The sequence below is a fragment of the Eleutherodactylus coqui genome, chromosome 1 (assembly GCF_035609145.1).
Source record: "Eleutherodactylus coqui strain aEleCoq1 chromosome 1, aEleCoq1.hap1, whole genome shotgun sequence".
In the NCBI taxonomy this organism is placed as follows: domain Eukaryota; kingdom Metazoa; phylum Chordata; class Amphibia; order Anura; family Eleutherodactylidae; genus Eleutherodactylus; species Eleutherodactylus coqui.
Window position 1 is genome coordinate 105,263,874 of NC_089837.1, and position 19,844 is coordinate 105,283,717.

At 42.0% G+C, this 19,844-nt stretch overlaps 1 protein-coding gene across 1 annotated transcript in view; it reads left to right on the plus strand.

Annotated features, from left to right (window-relative positions):
- MYO7B (myosin VIIB) overlaps nucleotides 1-19,844 on the plus strand; it is a 173,404-nt gene that overhangs the window by 77,074 nt on the left and 76,486 nt on the right. Inside the window, exons 8-15 of the mRNA XM_066599774.1 lie at nucleotides 2,407-2,520; nucleotides 2,708-2,861; nucleotides 3,340-3,416; nucleotides 5,678-5,797; nucleotides 7,036-7,178; nucleotides 12,852-13,062; nucleotides 16,348-16,483; nucleotides 16,770-16,927. Coding sequence (XP_066455871.1) covers nucleotides 2,407-2,520; nucleotides 2,708-2,861; nucleotides 3,340-3,416; nucleotides 5,678-5,797; nucleotides 7,036-7,178; nucleotides 12,852-13,062; nucleotides 16,348-16,483; nucleotides 16,770-16,927 — 1,113 coding nt within the window. The remainder of the gene's footprint in view (nucleotides 1-2,406; nucleotides 2,521-2,707; nucleotides 2,862-3,339; nucleotides 3,417-5,677; nucleotides 5,798-7,035; nucleotides 7,179-12,851; nucleotides 13,063-16,347; nucleotides 16,484-16,769; nucleotides 16,928-19,844) is intronic.

Genomic DNA, 19,844 nt, shown 5'->3' on the forward strand with positions numbered 1-19,844 from the left:
TTCAACGGTTTCATTCTTTTCCCGTTTACACATAGTTAAAGCTGTTTGTTTTTGTAAAGCGTTTTGTTGTCCGCACCTGGGACAATGCCAATAAGGTTTTTCTCTTTGGGGCTCTTGTGGCGGAGTTGCAGCGGTACGAATTTCAGAGCTGTTTGTGGTTGGTAAGATCGGGTGCATTCTGGCTGGATCAGGCACCGGGGGTGCATACACAAGTATGCCCTCATTCCTCGGTTCACAATCCCACCGTTCTACGTTTACCTTTCTACTATATTTGATTATGGCCTCTATTCCTTTATCTAGACCGATGTCTTTGATAGCTTTCATGTGTTTTGTTCCGTACTGCCGCCAGAACTCATAGTTAAAAGTTCCTGCTCTTTTAAGCCCTATCAGCTTGTAGACTTTACGGGCTTGCTTATAAATAGCCTCCCCCTCTCTCTCCCTAATTATCTCAATAGGGGTCAAGAAAGTCTTAGACTGTCCGGACCCCATACTAATAATTGGACTTGCCGTTTTTGATTTACCACAATCACGGAGTAGTGAGGATGTACAAAACGTCCTCTGAGTAAATCTGGCGGTCGCAATGACCTTTTAGTCCCTTCTGCCAGGTCGCGGCTGGCAGGACACGAATGTTTACTATGGACTTGATGTCCGCTGTTTCTACCTCAGTCCTTCGGGTAGATCAGGACAGTCCCTTCTGCCAGGTACGCAGCTGGCAGGACACGTATGTTCACTTATTAGAAGACCTTTTTATGGAGAGAGAGGAGACCACGGCTCACCTATCTTATAACAAATTACAGCTAGGAAAATGAGTGCGGCAGTCAAAGTACAACAAAAAGCTATCAGTTCAATGCTTGCAGCAGACAGCATGGCAATATACACATGTGGGTTCTTCCGTCTAGCACGGTTACCAAGAACACCGTAAATAACAGGCAGAACTATCCTATAAACATGCAGCAACAAACCGTTCTGTCGACACGTGACTTTTGAAGACAGGGGAGCTCAGATCTAGGGCGGTAAGTCAAAGGCTTACCTTACACCGGTGTTTTGTAGATCTGGGGTCCCGTGGCCTCTGGTCCAGGTGGTCGGCAGGCAGGGTTGTCAGATATCGGCTACAGGTAAGGAGTTAAATTCTGGCCCTCGTTGGTTCGCCAAGTAATGTGGGGGGTCAAACTCAGACCGTTGAGCTGATGCTGTCTGCTTCCAAATTGGTCTTTAGGGGTGAGTACTCAGACGACACAAATGGACAGCCAAATGCAAGATGGGATTGCCATGAGTGAAGTGAAAGTTTATTCAAAGAGTTTACAGTTATAGAAGATTTTTGCTGACGTAGTTATTTGATTACTGCGCATGCCTCAGGCATGCCCAAGGCTACATAACATCTGCAGATTTTAATTGACAATACACATCTTTCAAAGAAGTCTCCTACATGAGCAATACATCAATGTCCGGTGACAACTGTATCAAAACAAAATGTTCCTGGACGCTTCTTACTAGAAGGGAGTGAGCTTTCTCAAGGGAAAGAAGGCATGAGAGAGAGAAAGCTGATAAGACATATGTGAACATATTCAAGGTCATTATTATAATTGGGATCTAACATCTTTCTAGGTAAAAGGTGAAATTTAATACAGATACATGTATTAAAGCAAAACAAGCAAAGAGATACAAAATGGAGTTGCTGTAGTCTATTATTAAAGCGTCGGCCCTTACACGTATAAGCTTAAACCTTTAGCAGAAGAAGACGCAAATTATAAACACATAAGTATTCTGTGAAATACACTTATCAATTTAAAGGCATAAACGTGAATTAACCCCTCACATGGCCGACCAGAAGTTTTAAAATGCCATCCATTCTGCTGCTCTTTCTGATTCGCTTCATGATTTATCAGATCAGGCCACATTCTTATATTTCTCCATGGATTAGTTCTGGTGCTTTTGCTGGTGGACAGAGGTCAGCATAAGCACTCTGACTGCTCTGCAGCTATACAATCTCATACACTCAAAGTTCTGACACCTTTCTGTCATAGCCAGCATTATCTTTGTCGACAATTTCTGCTACAGGAGCTCTTCTGTGTGAACAAACCAAATGGGCTAATCTCTGCTCCACATGGGCATCAATGAGCTTTGGGCAAGTATAGTATTAATCAGTGCATGTTGGGAGTATCTCACAAGTCTCTGGAGATGCTCTGACCCAGTCATCTACTAGTCACAATTTGAGACTCGTCAAAGTTTCTCAGACGCTTGCAGCTGCCTATTTGTCCTGCTTCAGCTTTGAAGCTAATATCATAAAGATTGATTGTATTGGGAAGCATGCTTCTAGGAAGATCACTTGGAGTTCTTTCATTCTAGCAATTGGTTGGTGTTCAGTTTCAGAGTTTTGTTATACTATTCTCCATTATTATTCCATAGGCCACAGGGGAGAGAAATTATCACATATTTTACTGCATGCTGCTTGGAATGAGTTCAGAAGAAAAGAAGAAACTGAAACTGGAAAAGTCATCAGATTACAAGTATCTCACCATGGTAACATACCTTGATATTTAATATGCTGCAGTCATCTTGAACTGCTATAAATGAGTTTTGTGTTAGTTATGGTACCCATGTATCAAGAAGTTGGTGGCGAGTTTTATTTTTCTTGGAAGAAGGTGAGTCACCAATTTATAATGACATACAATAACATGATCTCTGTTATTTTCTTTTTTTCTTTTAGGGTAACTGCACATCTTGTGATGGACGCGATGATACCCGAGACTTTGCACAAGTCTGTTCTGCCATGAAGATTCTTCTTTTTTCTGAACAAGATCTAATGGAAATTAACAGACTGCTGGCAGCTATGCTGCACCTCGGAAATCTTGATTTTCAAAGTATGCTTTGCTATTGCGCATAAAAACATCAGTTTTTAGTACAGTATATATCAAATTAAATTTTACTGTACCTATATGCTGATATGACTTGCTATATATTATATTTCTGAGGCATCTCTAGTCACAATGTCTCTCCTTCTAAGGCCTCAGTCACACGGGCGCATCGGCACCCGTACACCGGCGCCGATGCGCCCGTGTGACTGACACCAGCAGACGGACGTACCTGCAGACAGCCGTCTCTCTGCAGCGCTGGAGGAAAGAACATGTGACCGGCTCCATTGCCGGTCATGTGTTCTTTCCTCCGGCGCTGCAGAGAGATGGCTGTCTGCAGGTAAGTCCGTCTCCTTCCTGCAGTCACACGAGCGCATCGGCGCCGGTGTACGGATGCCGATGCGCCCTTGTGACTGAGGCCTTAAAGTGCAACAATGTATAATGTGTTTTTTCTATATCTATATATACACGTATATTTCATTTGCAGATGCGATGTTTGGAAATATTGATGGCTGTGATGTTCCTGAGTCCATCCATCTGTCAACTGTAGCTACTTTGCTTGAGGTAAGCAGTAAAGCCCCGCTTTCAGAGGCAGCCCACATTTTTATATCACAGTGGCACACATAGTTATTTTATTTATAGGCTATAGTGATTTGGCCTTTAGCCCCTTAGTGACCAAGCTTTTTTTTTCATTTTTCCATTTGTTTTTTTTTCCTTTCCCCTTTTAAAAAATCGTAACTCCTTTATCCATCGACGTAGCTGTATGAGGGCTTGTTTTTTGCAGGACGAGTTGTATTTTTCAAAGGTACTATTTAATGTACCTTATAAAGTACTGAAAAACTTTTTAAACATTTTAAGCGTAGTAAAATGAAAATAAAATCTACATTCAGCCATCTTTCAGTGCGTCTTGTTTCTACGGCGCACAGACTGTAACAAAAATGACATGATAACTTTATTATACGATTGCTATGATACCAAACTTATACAGTTTTTTTTTTGCTGTACTACTTGTATTTTTTTTCAGAGATATTTAATTTTTTTTTTTCAATTATTTCCTGCCGCCATCTTCCACGCGCAATAGCGTTTTTATTTTTCTGTTAACATAGTTGTGCGAGGACTCATTTTTTGCAGGATGACCTGTCGTTTCCATTGGTACCATTTCGGACTTTTTGATTGTTTTTTATTGCATTTTTTCTTGGAGACAGGGTGATCAAAAAAGCGCATTTCTGGCTTTTCTGTATTTTTTGTTCTGACGATGTTCATCCTGCGGGGTAAATAATGCATTATTTTTTTAGATCTGACTCTTAGGCTGGGTTCACACAGGATGGAAATCCCGTGGAATGTCCACAGTGGGATATTCTCAATTCTGTGAGATTTCTGCAGCTTGTAGTCCCACGAGATTTGGGAAAAACAAAGGTTTTTCAAGTGGCTTATTCCACTGTGGCCAGCCAACCCGGGATAAAAATTGGAGGCCGAAGATCTGCAGCAATTCTGCCCTGTGTGAACCCAGCCTTACAGATGCAGCGGGGTGTTTCTTAAACTTTCATCACTTTTTTCTTTTTTAATAATTAGTAAAACTTTATTGTTCTTATTTTTACTTTTTTTCTTAGACCCCAGATGGAACAACAATTTAAGATGCTTTGATCTCTCCTGCAGTATGATGTTATGCCATAGCATTACATCATACTGCGTTCAGTCAGGCAGTCTATCAAGCCACCCCACAGGGATGGCTTGATAGGCATTCTACCTTGACATCCCTGGGGCCTTACAGAAGCCCCCGGCTGCCATAACATCCGCACGGCTCTCTGCGATCTCATCGCGGGGGGCCATATGGGACTCCCAAACATCGTTCGGGAAGATGTAGAGGCATTTAAAGGGTTAACAGCTCTGATGAGTCCCGCAGATCATGATGATGAATATAATGAAACTATTAGTGAAAATTAGAACAGGTATTATGGAACCAAAATAATAGAGAAATGTTGGCTCTAACATTGGCTATCCCTAATCTCTCACTGGTACTGTCTTTGAACACCAGACCCAATTGTCCCCAAACAGCCCTAAGTTGTCTCTATGGGTGATACTATCCCTGAGAACAGGAGGGCATTAGGACTCAGGCAAGAGGCTAAATCATCCAAGGCGGACAGAAACAGACAAGGAAAGACAACTCACAAGCTAGGAAACTGGATTACAAAAAGACAAGGAGAAAGACACAGTGATTGGACAGACTAGACAAGACTGGACTAAAGTAGAAGTAGGTAGTTAAAACTAGAAGAACAAATACTGGAAGGAAAACATGTTGTCACAGCTGTAAACGTCTCCACACTTCAGAATCTAAAATTATTTATCCAATCAGACACTCCGATCTATAAAGAGGTTAGGCTGATTAGTGTGATCTGCTGATTCTCTCCAATGCCTCAGTTGTGGGAGCAGTTGCATAGCAACTGCCCCAAGTACAACAACTTAGAAAGCTGGAGATTACTGCATTAGGATTTGTGTTCCCATCCAAAGCCTGAAAACCAGTTTTAATGAAGTGTTGACCATACAGATGCATGGCTGGATATAGTGTGTCAAAGCTGTCTTTAACCCACCTTTAACTTAGCAAATGACTTAACCTGCCTGAAAACTGTACCCTTTATGTTATTTTATGGAAGGGGCATGTGGTGCAATGCATTTTGTGCCTGAAGATGAGATCTAAAAATGGTACTTATTGTATGATTTGATTGCAAGGTCTGATAAAACTGATTGCACAGAAAGGTAACTGTAAATCCTTATGGCATACCCAGTTATATGCAATATAAGCAATTGTGATCTCTTTTTTCAACTAGGTGAACTTAATGGAGTTAAAAAGTTGCCTTACCAGACACACTATAATAGTTAGAGGAGACAGTGTGTCCAAACCTCTGAGTTGCTCACAGGCCTCTGATGGAAGAGATGCTTTCACTAAGGTAGTTTAATGATACAACAAGGTCTAAAATTGGCCTTCACTATATTGTTTTTAATAGCATTTTGTTTTATAAAATCCAGTTATTTATACAAACCCTATTCACCTTGATGTGTCCATAAGCTACTTCTGGTTGCTCAGGTTTTTATAGATTTACTTTATAAATGTGCAGGATTGTGGATATGAATTTGCACCACACTTTTTTTGTAATAAATATTATTTCTTAGAATCCCTTTCAAGCTTTTGGAAAATGTTATCCAAAGCACTTTTATATATTAAAAATAATTTTATCCGGGGCACTAGTCTTTTGTGTTGGTTAATAGCTTACATGACAAATGTCCTGTTTTTAAACAACTTTCTGCAAAGGAGTGATGAAATAATCCTCCAAATTGGGACCTATTGGAATGGTAGCTACCCTATCAGTCAATATACAGCTTTTCCATAGGCCTTGCAATATCACTAGTGATATAAGCCAAGCCAGAATATTCATGTACATACAGCTTTTGGGGGGTAAGTGTCCATCAACAGTGTACAGTACCACAAGGGTGTAGTAAGTCTTGTATAGGTCATGCAATGCTCCCTGGAAAAACAAAATGAGTGATGGAATAATCTTTCGCAGTGTCACCTATTGTGATTGTAACTACCCAATGAGTGAATATCCAACCTTTAAACAGGATTTGCAATATGTCGTGCCTTGTGGTCCTCTTTCCTGTGACACTCTTCACAAGTAGAAACATTATCTACCCCACCACCACGTTGATGGGCTGTCACCTAGTCAGCCAAAAGTCTACTGTATGCTGATCAGGAGCAAAAACCCGAAAACAGCCGTATGTATGTACATGGATATTCTGACCTGGCTTATATTCCTAGTGATATTGCAAGGAATGTTGAAATATCAGATATTGACTCATGGGGTAGCTACCATTCTAATAGGTGGCACCATGAGGACGATTTTATCACTCATTTACATAGCTTTTTTCCCAGGGAGCAGTGCACAACCTGGTAAAGATTCCATGCACCCTTGTGGTACTTTACACAAGGATAAAAAAGTTTCTCAAACAGCTCTGTGTACAGAATGAATAAACTGCTCTCCCCCTCCCAGCAGGACATACTTACAGAAAAAAAACCCTCTGATCAACTTGAACTCAAACACTCATATACACACTAGAAACAAGGAAGCTAATTAACTTGTCAGTATGTTTTTTTAAGAGAAAATAATTTTATAAAATTATTCTGCTGCAGGGTATTTATGGTCGAATGTTCATGTGGATAGTAAACAAAATCAATGAAGCCATTTTCACTCCCACATCTAAAGATCTTGGAAAGGAGCGAAAGTCTATTGGATTGTTAGATATCTTTGGCTTTGAACATTTTAACACAAATAGGTAAGTTTCTTGTCCTCATGTCAGTGGGACCCCCTCTTTTGCAGGCACAGCAGCAATGGCTCCCGCGATGTCTGTCTTTTGTTTAATAAACCCCGTCCCCTTCACCAGTAAAGGCACTTTTTAGATTCAGCTTCCAACACTGTGAATGTGTCAAGTGGGCGGCCCCCACTGCTCACTGTCAATCAAGTCTGACATCATCTTTAAATAGTGAGTGGTGGTGACTGTTCACTTCACACATTCAAAGCATCAGGAGCCAAATCTAAGTGTATAGGCTGCGTGGAAAATGGGGGGAATATAAGCAAAAGAAATACATCTTTGAAGTCAGCAGATATGTGTCTGTCCCTGCTGACATAGGGACATGATATGCCATATTTAATTAAAATTAAGGTGGTATTAGACTTGACTTAGCAATAAAAATTATATGTATCATTGTCATAGGTTAGATTGATCAAACAATTTTTTTTGTCCATAGATGAAGAATGCATAATTAGAACATTATGTAAATATACCTATTATTGGATTCACTTCATATAGCGCTATCCTTGTATTCGTAATCTAAGATACCTGTTCTTAGGGACTAAATTGTTGCAAGAAATTAAAATCCAAATGCTCAGTATGTCCCATAAATTTAGGATAGCCAGTGGAAATTTCAGTGATTTTCACCCATTGTATTGCGAGTAGTATTATCCAGAGCAAAATCTTTAGGGTGATATTGATAGTTAGGCCTCATTCAGATGAGCACTGTTTTGGCGCAGTATAGATGCGCAGAAAAAGCGCACCTATACTGCGCTTAAAATTGCGTGAACGGGAAGCTGCTCCAGTGCACTTGAAAAAGAGCAGCAGCTCCAGGAGGAGAGAGAGAAGAAGCCCGCTGGGCTCTGTCTCTCTATGCTATGGGTTAATCCCTCTAACCCTGTCCCCTCCTCCTATGCTCTCAGGAAAGCCCTATAACCGCGCCCTGCTCTCACTCTTCACTATAGGGAAATTTCTTGGGTAGAGAGGTGGAGGTAGTCCCCTACTGCCCCCCACTGCTGGGGAATTGCCCAGCAGGGGGGCAAAAGAAATACTCCACTGCTTACAGCAGGGCATTTAAAAGGTGGTGGCCAGAAGCACATTTTAAATGTCCCATTGTAAATTCCTATTAGTCCACGCAGCGATTAAGGTAACCCTCGGAGAGTCCCTTTATTCCCGCGGGTACTAACAGGAGTTTACAGCGGGACATGTAAAATGTGCTTCTGAGCAGCCAGTTTTAACCCCTGAACGACTGCCCCATCAGGAAACTACGTCCTCAGCAAGTGGGCTTTAATCCTAGAGGACGTAGTTTTATGCATCCTCTTTGGATTAATGCCCACTTGCCTGAGGATGTGACAGCTCCATGCTGTCGGTGCCCGCAGGTAGCCGACAGCATGGAGCTGTCATCCCAGGATGCGGGCAGTCCCCCCCAGCATTGCGATCGGCGCTATCCAATGGATAGCGCCGATCGCAAAAAAGTAAATAAAAAGGTGTAAAAAGTAAGATATTTAGCTGCCCTGATGGATCGGATCCATCAGGGCAGCTGAAAATACTCACCCGGCTTGTCGGCGGTGTCCCCCGGAGATCTGGTCCTCCCGGACCCGCCGCCGGCCTTCTGCGCATGCGCGCCAGACGATGACGTCACGCGCATGCGCAGAAGCCCGGGAGCCCCCGGCAAATTTAAAATCTCCTGGCTCCCGGCTCCTGAAGGTAGCCGGGAACCAGGAGGTGTTACCGGGGACTGCTGTGAGCGGTCCCCGCGCCCGCGATTGCTGCTATCCATTGGATAGCGGCGATCGCGAAAAAGTTTAAAAAGTTTTTTTAAAAAGTAAAGTTTCACCTCCCCTCATGGATCGGATTCATGAGGGGAGGTGAAAATACTCACCCCCGATCCTCAGCGGTGTCCCGGTCTTCTGGGACCAGAGTCCCCTTCTGACATCGGGCGCATGCACAGAGGGGCTTGAGCCCCGTGAAATTTAAAATCCCTCTACTCCTGGCTGCCATGTGTAGCCAGGAGCAGAGGGATGTCACTGGGGACATGATAAAAGAAAAAGTGTAAAAAGTAAAAAAAAAAAAGGGTAAAAAGTTTTAAAAAAAGTTTAAAAAACTTGCGTTTCATCTCCCCCCCATATCCATTAGGGAAGATGAAATGACGTACCTAAGGCCCGCGGATTTATCCGCGGACCTTACCACAGCTTCTGCACACGCGCATGTCGCCAAAATGGCAGGCGCATGCGCAAAAGCTGTGGTAATTTAAAATCTCCCTGCTCCTGGCTGCAAAACTTAGCCAAGAGCCTAGAGATTTCACGGGGGGCCGCGGTGAGCGGTTCCTGATCACGTGTTCGCTGTTATCCAATGGATAATGGCGATCACGTAAAAGTAAAAAAAGGTGAAGGTTCATCTCCCCTCACCGATGCGGTAATACGCAGATCAATCGCATTGGATTACACAATTCCGCTCACATTAGTGGGTTAGAATCGTGTAATCTATTCGCAGAAAAGAGAACGCAGCAGGCTCTATTTTACTGCGGATATCTTTGACATAGAGCCCATTGTGCTCCATGGTCGTGGATATACCCGCAGCCCATATGCAACTACATTGTATATGGGCTGCGGGTAGCCGCGTCATCGCTAAGCGACGGTGCGGGAAATACAAACAAAAGAATATATATATATACTGCGCATGACCGCCCGTTTAAGTACGCAGTTATGCGCAGTACATTATGCGGCCGTACGCAGGGTCACAGCCGGGCTCACAGATGGGATCCACTGCGGGCCTCCGCAAGCGGATTCCGCCAACGGCTGCGTGAGCCCGGCGTTATTCAGACCGCTACCTGTAATACGTAATTTACAAGAAGCCCCGGGAACGTTCGCCTTCATGCAGTTCCAGGAGCAGCTTGTTGAGCGCCTTCTGTGTGAGACCGCCGCACCTCAGCGAGATTACGGAGACTCACAGAGCACCACTTTTTACACCCCATACCCGCTACTGAGGTCACTAAATACTCCCCAAAAAGCATGAGAGAAGGGGGGATACCCAGTTTTATTGCCCCATGTACACATCCCAACCAGCCTCCGTAATTACCCCTGTCTTTGGAAATACTATACAGTTCACATTATTACTTTTATCTAAGATTTGGGGAACACCGAAAAGGGTGCGGAGTGTGTGTGGGGGGGGAATTTTTTTAAGGTGTCAATTTTTATTCCGTACAAGTGGGCAATGGGGCCTGGAATTTATTCAGTTGTACCCTGCAATCCAACGGGCGTTCCCTCCATTATAGGCCTTGCCATGTTTCTTGTAAGTAGATTAGGGCCACAACAGGAATGTTTCTGAACACGGGACAAACAGGGGTATCCATTTTGGGGTGAAAGTCTTCATTCCTATGTGTGCTGTACAAAAAAACTGTTTTTAAATTGATACAACTGCCAAAAGAATGAAAATTGTACTTTTTTTCCAACTGCTTTGCTTAGATTTATTCAAAAATTGTAGTGTAAAAATACACAGTACACCACTAGATGAATTTGTTAGGGGGTCTAGTTTTCAAAATTGGGTCATTTGTGGGGATTCTCTGTCGTTTTGGCCGCTCAAGGGCTCTACAAGTGGGCAATGGGGCCTAAATCACCTTCATGCTAAATTTCTGTTCTGAAAGCCACGACTATTCCTTTCATTTTGGGCCCCGTTGTGCATCCAGACAAAATATTAGGGCCACAATGGGTATGTCTCTGAACACGGGACAAACAGGGGTATCTATTTCGGGGTGCAAGTCTTCATTCATGTGTGTGCTGTACAAAAAAAAACAGTTTTTAAAATGACAGAATTGCCAAAAAAAACGAAAATCACATTTTTTTCCTTTTGCTTTGCTTGAATTCATTCAAAAACTGTGGGGTCAAAATGGGGAGTACACCCCTAGATAAATTCGTTAAGGGGTCTAGTTTTCAAAATGGGTTCACTTGTGGGGGTTCTCTTTGGTTTTGGCCGCTCAAGAGCTCTACAAAGTGCTATGGGGCCTAAAACGCCTTCAAAGAAAATTCATGTTCTGAAAACCACCGACTACTCCTTTCATTTTGGGCCCCGTTGTGCATCCAGACATAAGTTTAGGACCACAATGGGTATGTCTCTGAACACGGGAGAAACAGGGGTATCCATTTTGGGGTGCAAGTCTTCATTCATGTGTGTGCTGTACAAAAAAAGCTGCTTTTAAAATGACAGAATTGACAAAAAAACGAAAATCACAATTTTTTTCCTTTTGCTTTGCTTGAATTCATTCAAAAACTGTGGGGTCAAAATAGGCAATACACCCCTAGATAAATTCGTTAAGGGATCTCGTTTTCAAAATGGGGTCACTTGTGGGGGTTCTCTTTGGTTTTGGCTGCTCAAGAGCTCTACAAAAGTGCTATGGGGCCTAAAACGCCTTCAAGGAAAATTTATGTTCTGAAAACCACCGACTACTCCTTTCGATTTGGGCCCCGTTTTGCATCCCGACATAAGATTAGAGCCACAATGGGTATGTTTCTGAACACGGGAGAAACAGGGGTATCCATTTTGGGGTGTAAATCCTCATTTTCATGGGCACTATAGGAAAAAATATATCTTTAAAATGACATATTTGCAAAAATATGAAATTTATTTTTTCTCCTCTAAATTGAATTATTTCCTGAAAAATCTGGTAGGGTCAAAATACTCATGACACCCCTCAGTGAATACATTAAGGGGTATAGTTTTTAAAATGGGGTCATTTGGGGGGGTATCTATTATTCTGACACTCATGAGCCTTTGCAAACTTGGCTTGGTGCAGGAAAACAAAGTGCTCCTCAAAATGCTGAAAAGTAATGTTAAATTTGTACGTCCTCTAAATGGTTAAAAAAAACACAAAAGTTTTTCAAGTGTGCATTCAGAATTAAGTAAACAGATGGAAATATATATCTTATCAAAAATTTGTACAGTATGTTTAAACATATTTGAGATATTACGGTTGAAAATGGGAAAAAAATGACAATTTTTTTCAAAATTTTTCCAATATTGGTACTTTTAATAAATATACACAAATTATATTGGTTTCTTTTTACCACCTAAATGAAGTACAACATGTGGCGAAAAAACAATGTCAGAATCACTTGGATATGTGAAGCCTTTACGGAGTTATGCTACGTTGAATGACGCATGTCAGATTTCCAAAATTTGGCTCCGTCACTAAGGCGCAAACAGGCTTCGTCACTAAGGGGTTAAATGTCCTGCTGTAAGCAGTGGGGTATTCCCAGCGCAGGAGTTTCCATAAACTCCAGCTCCCATAGCAGTCAATGGAAACTCCTGCACATCGCACACCAAAGATAGGTCAGGTCCTAGTTTTTCGTGCAGCACGGATTTGCAATGCGGGCATTGTAGTCAAGCATGTCCTATCTTTGTTAGATGTGCTAACAATCGTCCATGTGAACACTTCTATAGGAACCTATTGGTTCCTATAGAAGCTCGTTCTGTGCGCTGCAGTGGGAAAATAGCGCTCGTCTGAACGAGGCCTTAGGAATTTATTATGGTTCAAGCTTGAATAGAATGAGTTTGTCAAAGAGAGATTAAATGAAATTTGGTCATTCTGCATAAAAATCTGTTAAAGCTACCTTCTTATCATTATGCTCTTCCAAAGCAATAAACATTTGTTTTTTATTCCAGCTTTGAACAACTTTGCATTAATTTTGCTAATGAACATCTTCAGCAGTTTTTTGTAAGTCATATATTTAAACTTGAGCAAGAGGAATACAACACAGAACAAATACCCTGGCAGCACATTGATTTTACTGATAACCAGCATGCATTGGATATAATTGCACTCCGACCCATGAACATCATCTCCCTCATAGATGAGGAAAGTAAATTTCCACAAGTAAGTCCTTGATTTATTTTCCTAAACAAATCTAGAAAATCAGTTCTTGGACAATATGGACAATTTTCATTAGTGTGGAAAACACCACAATTTTGTCAATATAACTCAGTCTGCTAATGTCTTAATGCATTAACCTTATATTTTACATTAACCAAATTAGCAGTACAGGCTTTAAAAAAAAAAACAGAGACATTGTTAGGTTCTGATTCTGAGGCTTAGCCTTCTTGGGTCCTGTACAATATGGTATTTCAATGCTTGTCTTATTGGCATGCTCAAAGTTATATTATGTGCTCTTAGAAGTTTGACCTACTAATATTCCACAAGATGTAGCCACTGCAAAATTAAAGGACTACTCTGGCAAAACATATTTTTTCATCTCTGCACCCCGCAACCAATTGTCTGTCACACTATGGACATCTTCCCTGCAGTGCAGCCTCATGACTGATGCTTATCAGGCACCATCTTGATGTTGACCCTGCTTTTTCTTTTATTATTGTGCTGTCAATACCATGATGCTTCAGTACAACATTACATGAATAGCTGGAGTCTGTACCATTTCTGCCTGCTGGGAGAACAGTGTCATTACCATCTATATTTACTTATGTAAGCTACAGGCTATAAGTATGCAGTCCGGAAGATGAACTATCATCTCCTTCTGTGCAACAGAAGCCTATAATCATCAACAGTAAGGGTTCACTCACATTGGTGTAAGCAGTTTTGGTCCGTGAAACCGCTTGTATTTGCTGCGTTTTTTGGTCCTTATTGCATTTTTTTTTTTTGTTTGTTTCTCCTGCCTTTTTGCGTGAATACACGTGTCATATTTTTAATGCTCCTCTACACTTGCATGAACAATTTTGGACCATAATATGGAACATAATAAGACATGCTGTGATTTTTTGAAGCACATAAAATACGAGCGTAAAAAGAAAATGTATGTTTGATTACCCCAATGCAAGTCAATGGGGTTTCAGCACTGCATAGTATGCGCATAATATGCTGAGAAAAAGCGCTTCTGAGAGAAAGTCCTAATTGTGATAGGAGTTTCTTTTGCCCTACCTAAAAAACCTTGTGTGGTACCGTCCATGTAATATCACAAAGGAATTAGGGTGACTACCCACTACAGTTCTTTTTCAGGCCTTAGTCAGACGGGCGATTTTTCGCGCGATTTGCGGATCGCATGACGGATGCGCATCCACAAATCGTGTGACCGGTGCGCGCAAGTCGCCTGCAAATCGCCCGAAAGTCTGCTCCTAGCCGCGTTTCATTAGAAACGGGCCGGAGCTGTCCAGCGCATTGCATTCAATGGAGACGGCAATACAGCCGTCTCCATTGAAAGCAATGCGCTGCGGGCGAGCCCGGGATGAATTGTCGGTAAGGGCTTAAATATATAAGCCCTTCCCTGCAATCCATCCTAAAATGTGTTAAAATAAAAAAAAATTGTATACTCACCTTTTCCCGGCAGCCGGAGCTCCGTGTGGCCGTCCTGCAGTGGGTGTGAAAGGGGTGTGAGTCAGACCTGCCCCCTGATTGGCTCAGCGCTGAGCCAATCAGAGGCATACCTCACTCACACCCATTCATGAATTCATGAATGGATGTGAGTCAGACCTGCCCCTGATTGGCTCAGCGCTGAGAGTCAGCAGTCACTCACCCATTCATGAATTCATGAATGGGTGTGTGAGTGTTTTCAGCCTCTGATTGGTCAGGGCTGTGACCAATCAGAGGCAGATCATTCAGCAGGTGGGGATTTTAAAGCCCCGCCGGCTGAATAGTGCCAAGAAGCAGTTCAGGAGAACTGACAGCGGCCGCGGCTGGACTCCGGCTGCAGCGGAAAGGTGAGTATACAATTTTTTTTTATTTTAACACATTTTAGAATGAATTGCAGGGAAGGGTTTATATATTTAACCCCTTCCCGACAATTCACCCCGCGCACGCCGGCAGCCCATTGCTTTCAATGGAGCGGCTGTATTGCCGCTCCATTGAATTCAATGGGCAAACATCGTTCTTCTCTGTCACAGCTGTTACAGCTGTGGCAGAGAAGAATGATTTGTCTTCTATATGTTCTCAATGGGGTCGGCGCTGCTGCCGCCGGCCCCATTGAGCGCATATAGAGAAGAGAACAGGAATCGCAGATCGCAGATAGGTGCGATCTGCGATTTTTTGTTCTATAATTTATCGGACGAGCGCATAAAAAGCGCTCATGTGTCTGATACCATTGCAAAGCAATGGTTTTATAAAATCGCCGGACGCATGCGCAAATCGCACGAAAAATCGCCCGTCTGACTAAGGCCTCACTGCGAAATTCGCAGCGTTTTTTTCTCCAGGGGTCTATGGGACTTGTTAATGTTAAAATCGCGATCGCACAAAATCACAATTTACCACGAAATCGCGATTTTGCACGATCGCGATTTTAACATTAACAAGTCCCATTGACCCTAGCATGTATTGTCTTAGACTACTGATGCATACTAATACACAGTGGGTATTAGTGTATCTTGACGCCACCAGTAAGCCCTGGTGGAGACAAGACGGAGTGCCTAGTAACGCCCCCAGAAGCTGATTGAGAAACTGATTGGCTGCAGAGAAGGCTCGGCATCAGGTCCGGGAAGGTAATTTACAATTACTAATGAAAGGCTAAAAGGAACATCATCCCTAACCCTAACCATCCACGGTAGGCGACAATGAATCCACACTGTTCTGCTGGGACCTTTGCGACGTTGGCCTATGAGGAGCTGGGGGTGTGAGAGGGGCGTTCCCCCTGTCAAACCCTTAGCTTCCTGGTGGCCTCAAGATACATTAATACCTGCACAGTGTGCATCAGGTAGTCAGAGAACCGCTGCCAGCATCTTTGTTTGTCCAGGAGAGGAGAATGGCTTTAAGGCATTTTAAAAGACAATAATAATGCAGTGTGCTACACTTTCTTCTGTACTAAAATTCTAGTGGTGGCTAATCGTTTCATAATTTTAACAGTAAATCTGGAGATTAGTCAGTAATAACCTTTAACAAGTGAGATATATTAATTTTCATACAGTTTTGCCACATTGTATGCTGCTTATAAGGCAATATCTATATCAGTCTGCAGTACTATTTGTTCAGTTAAAAAACTGAACCATAACAGAACAGAATCAAGTAGAAACCATTCCTTTTTTGAAAACCCATTGAAATCAATGGGGAAGAAAACAGAAACACTTATATCCATTTGAATTCCTGCTGCTGCAAGAAAATACCTAATACAAATGTGAACAAGTCCTAAATTGAGTAAACTGCAGTAATGTTTTGTTTTTTCAGGGAACTGATGCTACTATGCTAAGGAAACTAAATAACTTTCATAGCAAAAGTAATATTTACATTGCATCCAAAAGTGTACATGACACAAAATTCGGAATAAACCATTTTGCAGGGCTTGTATATTATGAAACTGAAGGTAAGTGCTGTGTATTTTATAAAACTGGTATGTGTTTCCAGCAGGAACATGTTGTACATTTTTATAGTAAATGTATAGTTATGCAGAATATAGTATTTCATATTATTTATATATGATTCCATATAGTATTACAATGTTTAAGATGTATACTGTACATATTTATTTCTGTTTGCATAGCATTGTACTTTTTACATTTCTAATTTATCAAAGTCTTATAAAGACAATAGAAAAATGTAAACCTTCTGTGCAAAAGGAAGAATGTTATTCTCTTTTGTTTTTAATTAAGGATTCCTGGACAAGAACCGCGATTTGCTAAGCTCAGATCTCATCCTTCTGATGCATTCCTCTACCAGTAAATTTCTAAAGCAAATTTTCCAGGTGGAAAATTCCAGTAACACTTCCATCAGAGGAATCATTCGAAATGCAGGCCTTAGCTACCAGAAGGTTAGTTTGTTTATGTCACCAAGTCTTTAGTCATGGCAGTTAATTCTGCAAGTTACTGCATGTTGGTATTGCCAATATTTAATCATTCTTATAATACACTACTATACTTCAGTATAGCAGTGTATTATGAAGCCAATCAAGTTCAACCAGAGGCTGAGCCTCATTGACCACCGTAGCTGGCAGACCTAGAGGCCATATTCAAGCCTCCTGGTGTCATAGCAACCCAGCGGGATCACATCACTGAGGTCCGATGGATGACAGAGGGAGCCCCCTCACTCTGTCAGCCTTTTTCATGTCACGGTCACACTGACAGTGGCATGTAAAGGGTTAAGGGTTAAACAGCGTTGATCAAAGGTTTCTCCTGTCTCCGCTGTTTCAGCCAGTGTCAGGCTGTTATCTAGCAGCTGAGCACCCGCTCCCCACAGCACAAGAGACCCGTGCCAGGCTTCTGATGCAGCCACCGTAAAAAGTCGATGGCATCAGAATAATACCCATTAACAGCTGGGTGGTCGTTAAGGGACTAATGATTGCTAGCTCTAAAAGATATTATATGACATACACTCTAAGTCAAATCAGTACAAAAAAACAACAACTTAGCTATAAAATAGTAACTTGATGGTAGAAAGCTTCTGAATTATTAAACAGAATTTGCCCCTCTGTACCACCTCTATTTCCATAATGGAGGTGCAAAAAAGTGGGGAACAGATCACAAATTTAGCTCAAGTGTTTGCTGATAGAACCTTTTCAACCCCTGTACAATTTTCCCCTAAATTAATATTGCTTAGTCGTTTTTAACCCCTTCCCGCTCCAGGACGTATATTTACATCTTAGAGCATCGGGGTATGTGAGAAGAGAAGTCACGGAGCGATCTCTCTGCATACAGCGTGGGCGTCAGCTGTTTATTACAGCTGACACCCACGGACAATAGCTGCAATCAGCCGTTCGGCCAATCATGGCTATTAACCCTTTAAATGCCCCGAGCGATGTTAAAAAATACTTTAATGATCTTTTTTTTAATTGTTTAAAAAAAAAAAAAAAAGTTAAAAATAAATCACCCCCCTCTTGCCATATCTGTAATTAAAAAATCTAAATCATAAAATAAAATACATATTTGGTATCGCCGCTGATACAAGTCTGATCTATCAAAGTAGCACATTATTTATCGCGCACAGTGAATTTCGTCCGAAAGAAAAATAAAGAACGCCAGAAATGCACTTTTTCAGTCAACCTGTCTCCCAGAAAGAATGCTATAAAAAGCGATCAAAAAGTCATATGTATTCTGAATTAGTACTAACGGAAAATACAGGAATCCCACAAAAAATGAGCCCTCGCTGAACTACCTCGACGGAAAATTTAAAAAGTTATTGCGCGCACAAGATGACTGCAGAAACTAATTGAAAAAAATTAAATGTCTTTGAAAAAAAAAAAAGAGTAGTATAGTAAAAAAAAAAACTATACAAGTTTGGTATCGTAGCAATCGTACTGACCCATAGAATAAAGTTATCATGTCAGCTGCAGTAGAGAATCCTGCTGCCGGCATCCCATCTATGGCTTTTCAGGGAAGGGCTTCATAAGCCCTTCCCTGAAAAGCCATTTAAAATAGTGCAAAAAATACAAAAAAAACAATACTCACCTCCCTTCAGCTGCCGGGGCTCAGCCACGACTTCTGGCGCTGTCCCCGCTGAGCCCCAGCAGTTGTCAGTGGCTTTGCAGGGAAGGGCTTCATAAGCCTTTTAAAATAGTAAAAAAAAAAAAACGCACCTGCCAGGGCTCAGCGTTGACTTCTGCCACTGTCCCCGGCTCTGTAGCTCTCAGCTATCAGCAGATGAAGGGAGGTGAGTATCTATTTTTGTTGTTTTTTAAATCACTTTTACTTGATTTTCAGGGAAGGGCTTATATGTAAAGTTCTTCGCTGAAAAACAATTCAGGTGTGCCAGCAGACCATTGTCTTCAATGGAGCCGCCGGCAGCAGCAGCGGCTCCATTGAAGTGAATGGCTGCATTTTTTTTTTTTTACACCAAAATTTTTCTTTTTCAGGGAAGAGCCTATATGTAAAGCTCTTCCCTGAAAAACAATTCAGTGGTGCCAGCAGACCATTGTCTTCAATGGAGCGGCTGGGAGCAGCAGCGGCTCCATTGAAGAGAATGCCTGCAATTTTTTTTTTTAACACTAAAATGTTTCTTTTTCAGGGAAGGGCTTATATGTAAAGCCCTTCCCTGAAAAAGAATGCAGGGGGCCGGCAGAGCATTGTTTTCAATGGAGCCGCCGGCAGCCGCGGCTCCATTGAAAACCATGCGTGCATTCCCTATGGTGCATGCATGTCCTATCTTTGCAGGCACGCACCTGTAAAACACGGACATGCGCACATACCATAGGGAATGCATTGTTGTAAATACAAGCGTGTTTTTGTGCGTGCTTATGCATGCACCAAAACACGCTCGTGTGAACCCACCCTTAGGGGTTAAAGGTGTATTTCAGTTGTGAAGCAAATTTAAAAAAATTTCAGATGTGAAAGTTGTTTGAGTCACGTTTATACACAGCTGGTTATAGGTATAAATCATACAATCATTACCTTCTTATCCTGTCCCCCGTTTCTGCTTTATCCCCACATCACTATTTTCCGAGATAGCTGCTGCATTCCTGCCAATATGCAGTTTGCAACTATATTTCCCACAATTCCCCTTCTGTACTTCCTTCCCGTGCCCATCGCCACTATGCACTGGCCTATTGTCGGTCAGCAATCCAGTCAAGAACTGCAGAGAAAAAAAGCTATCCCTTGTTGCTATTGAGCAAGCCTGTCCTATAGTGCTGGAATGCCTATAGGTCCTATCCAGGGTAAAACTTCTGAAGTGCCTGGAGAAGTTAATGGTTTTTAGAGCAAAAGTTGCCTGTGCAAAAAATCGCAACTATTGCTGTG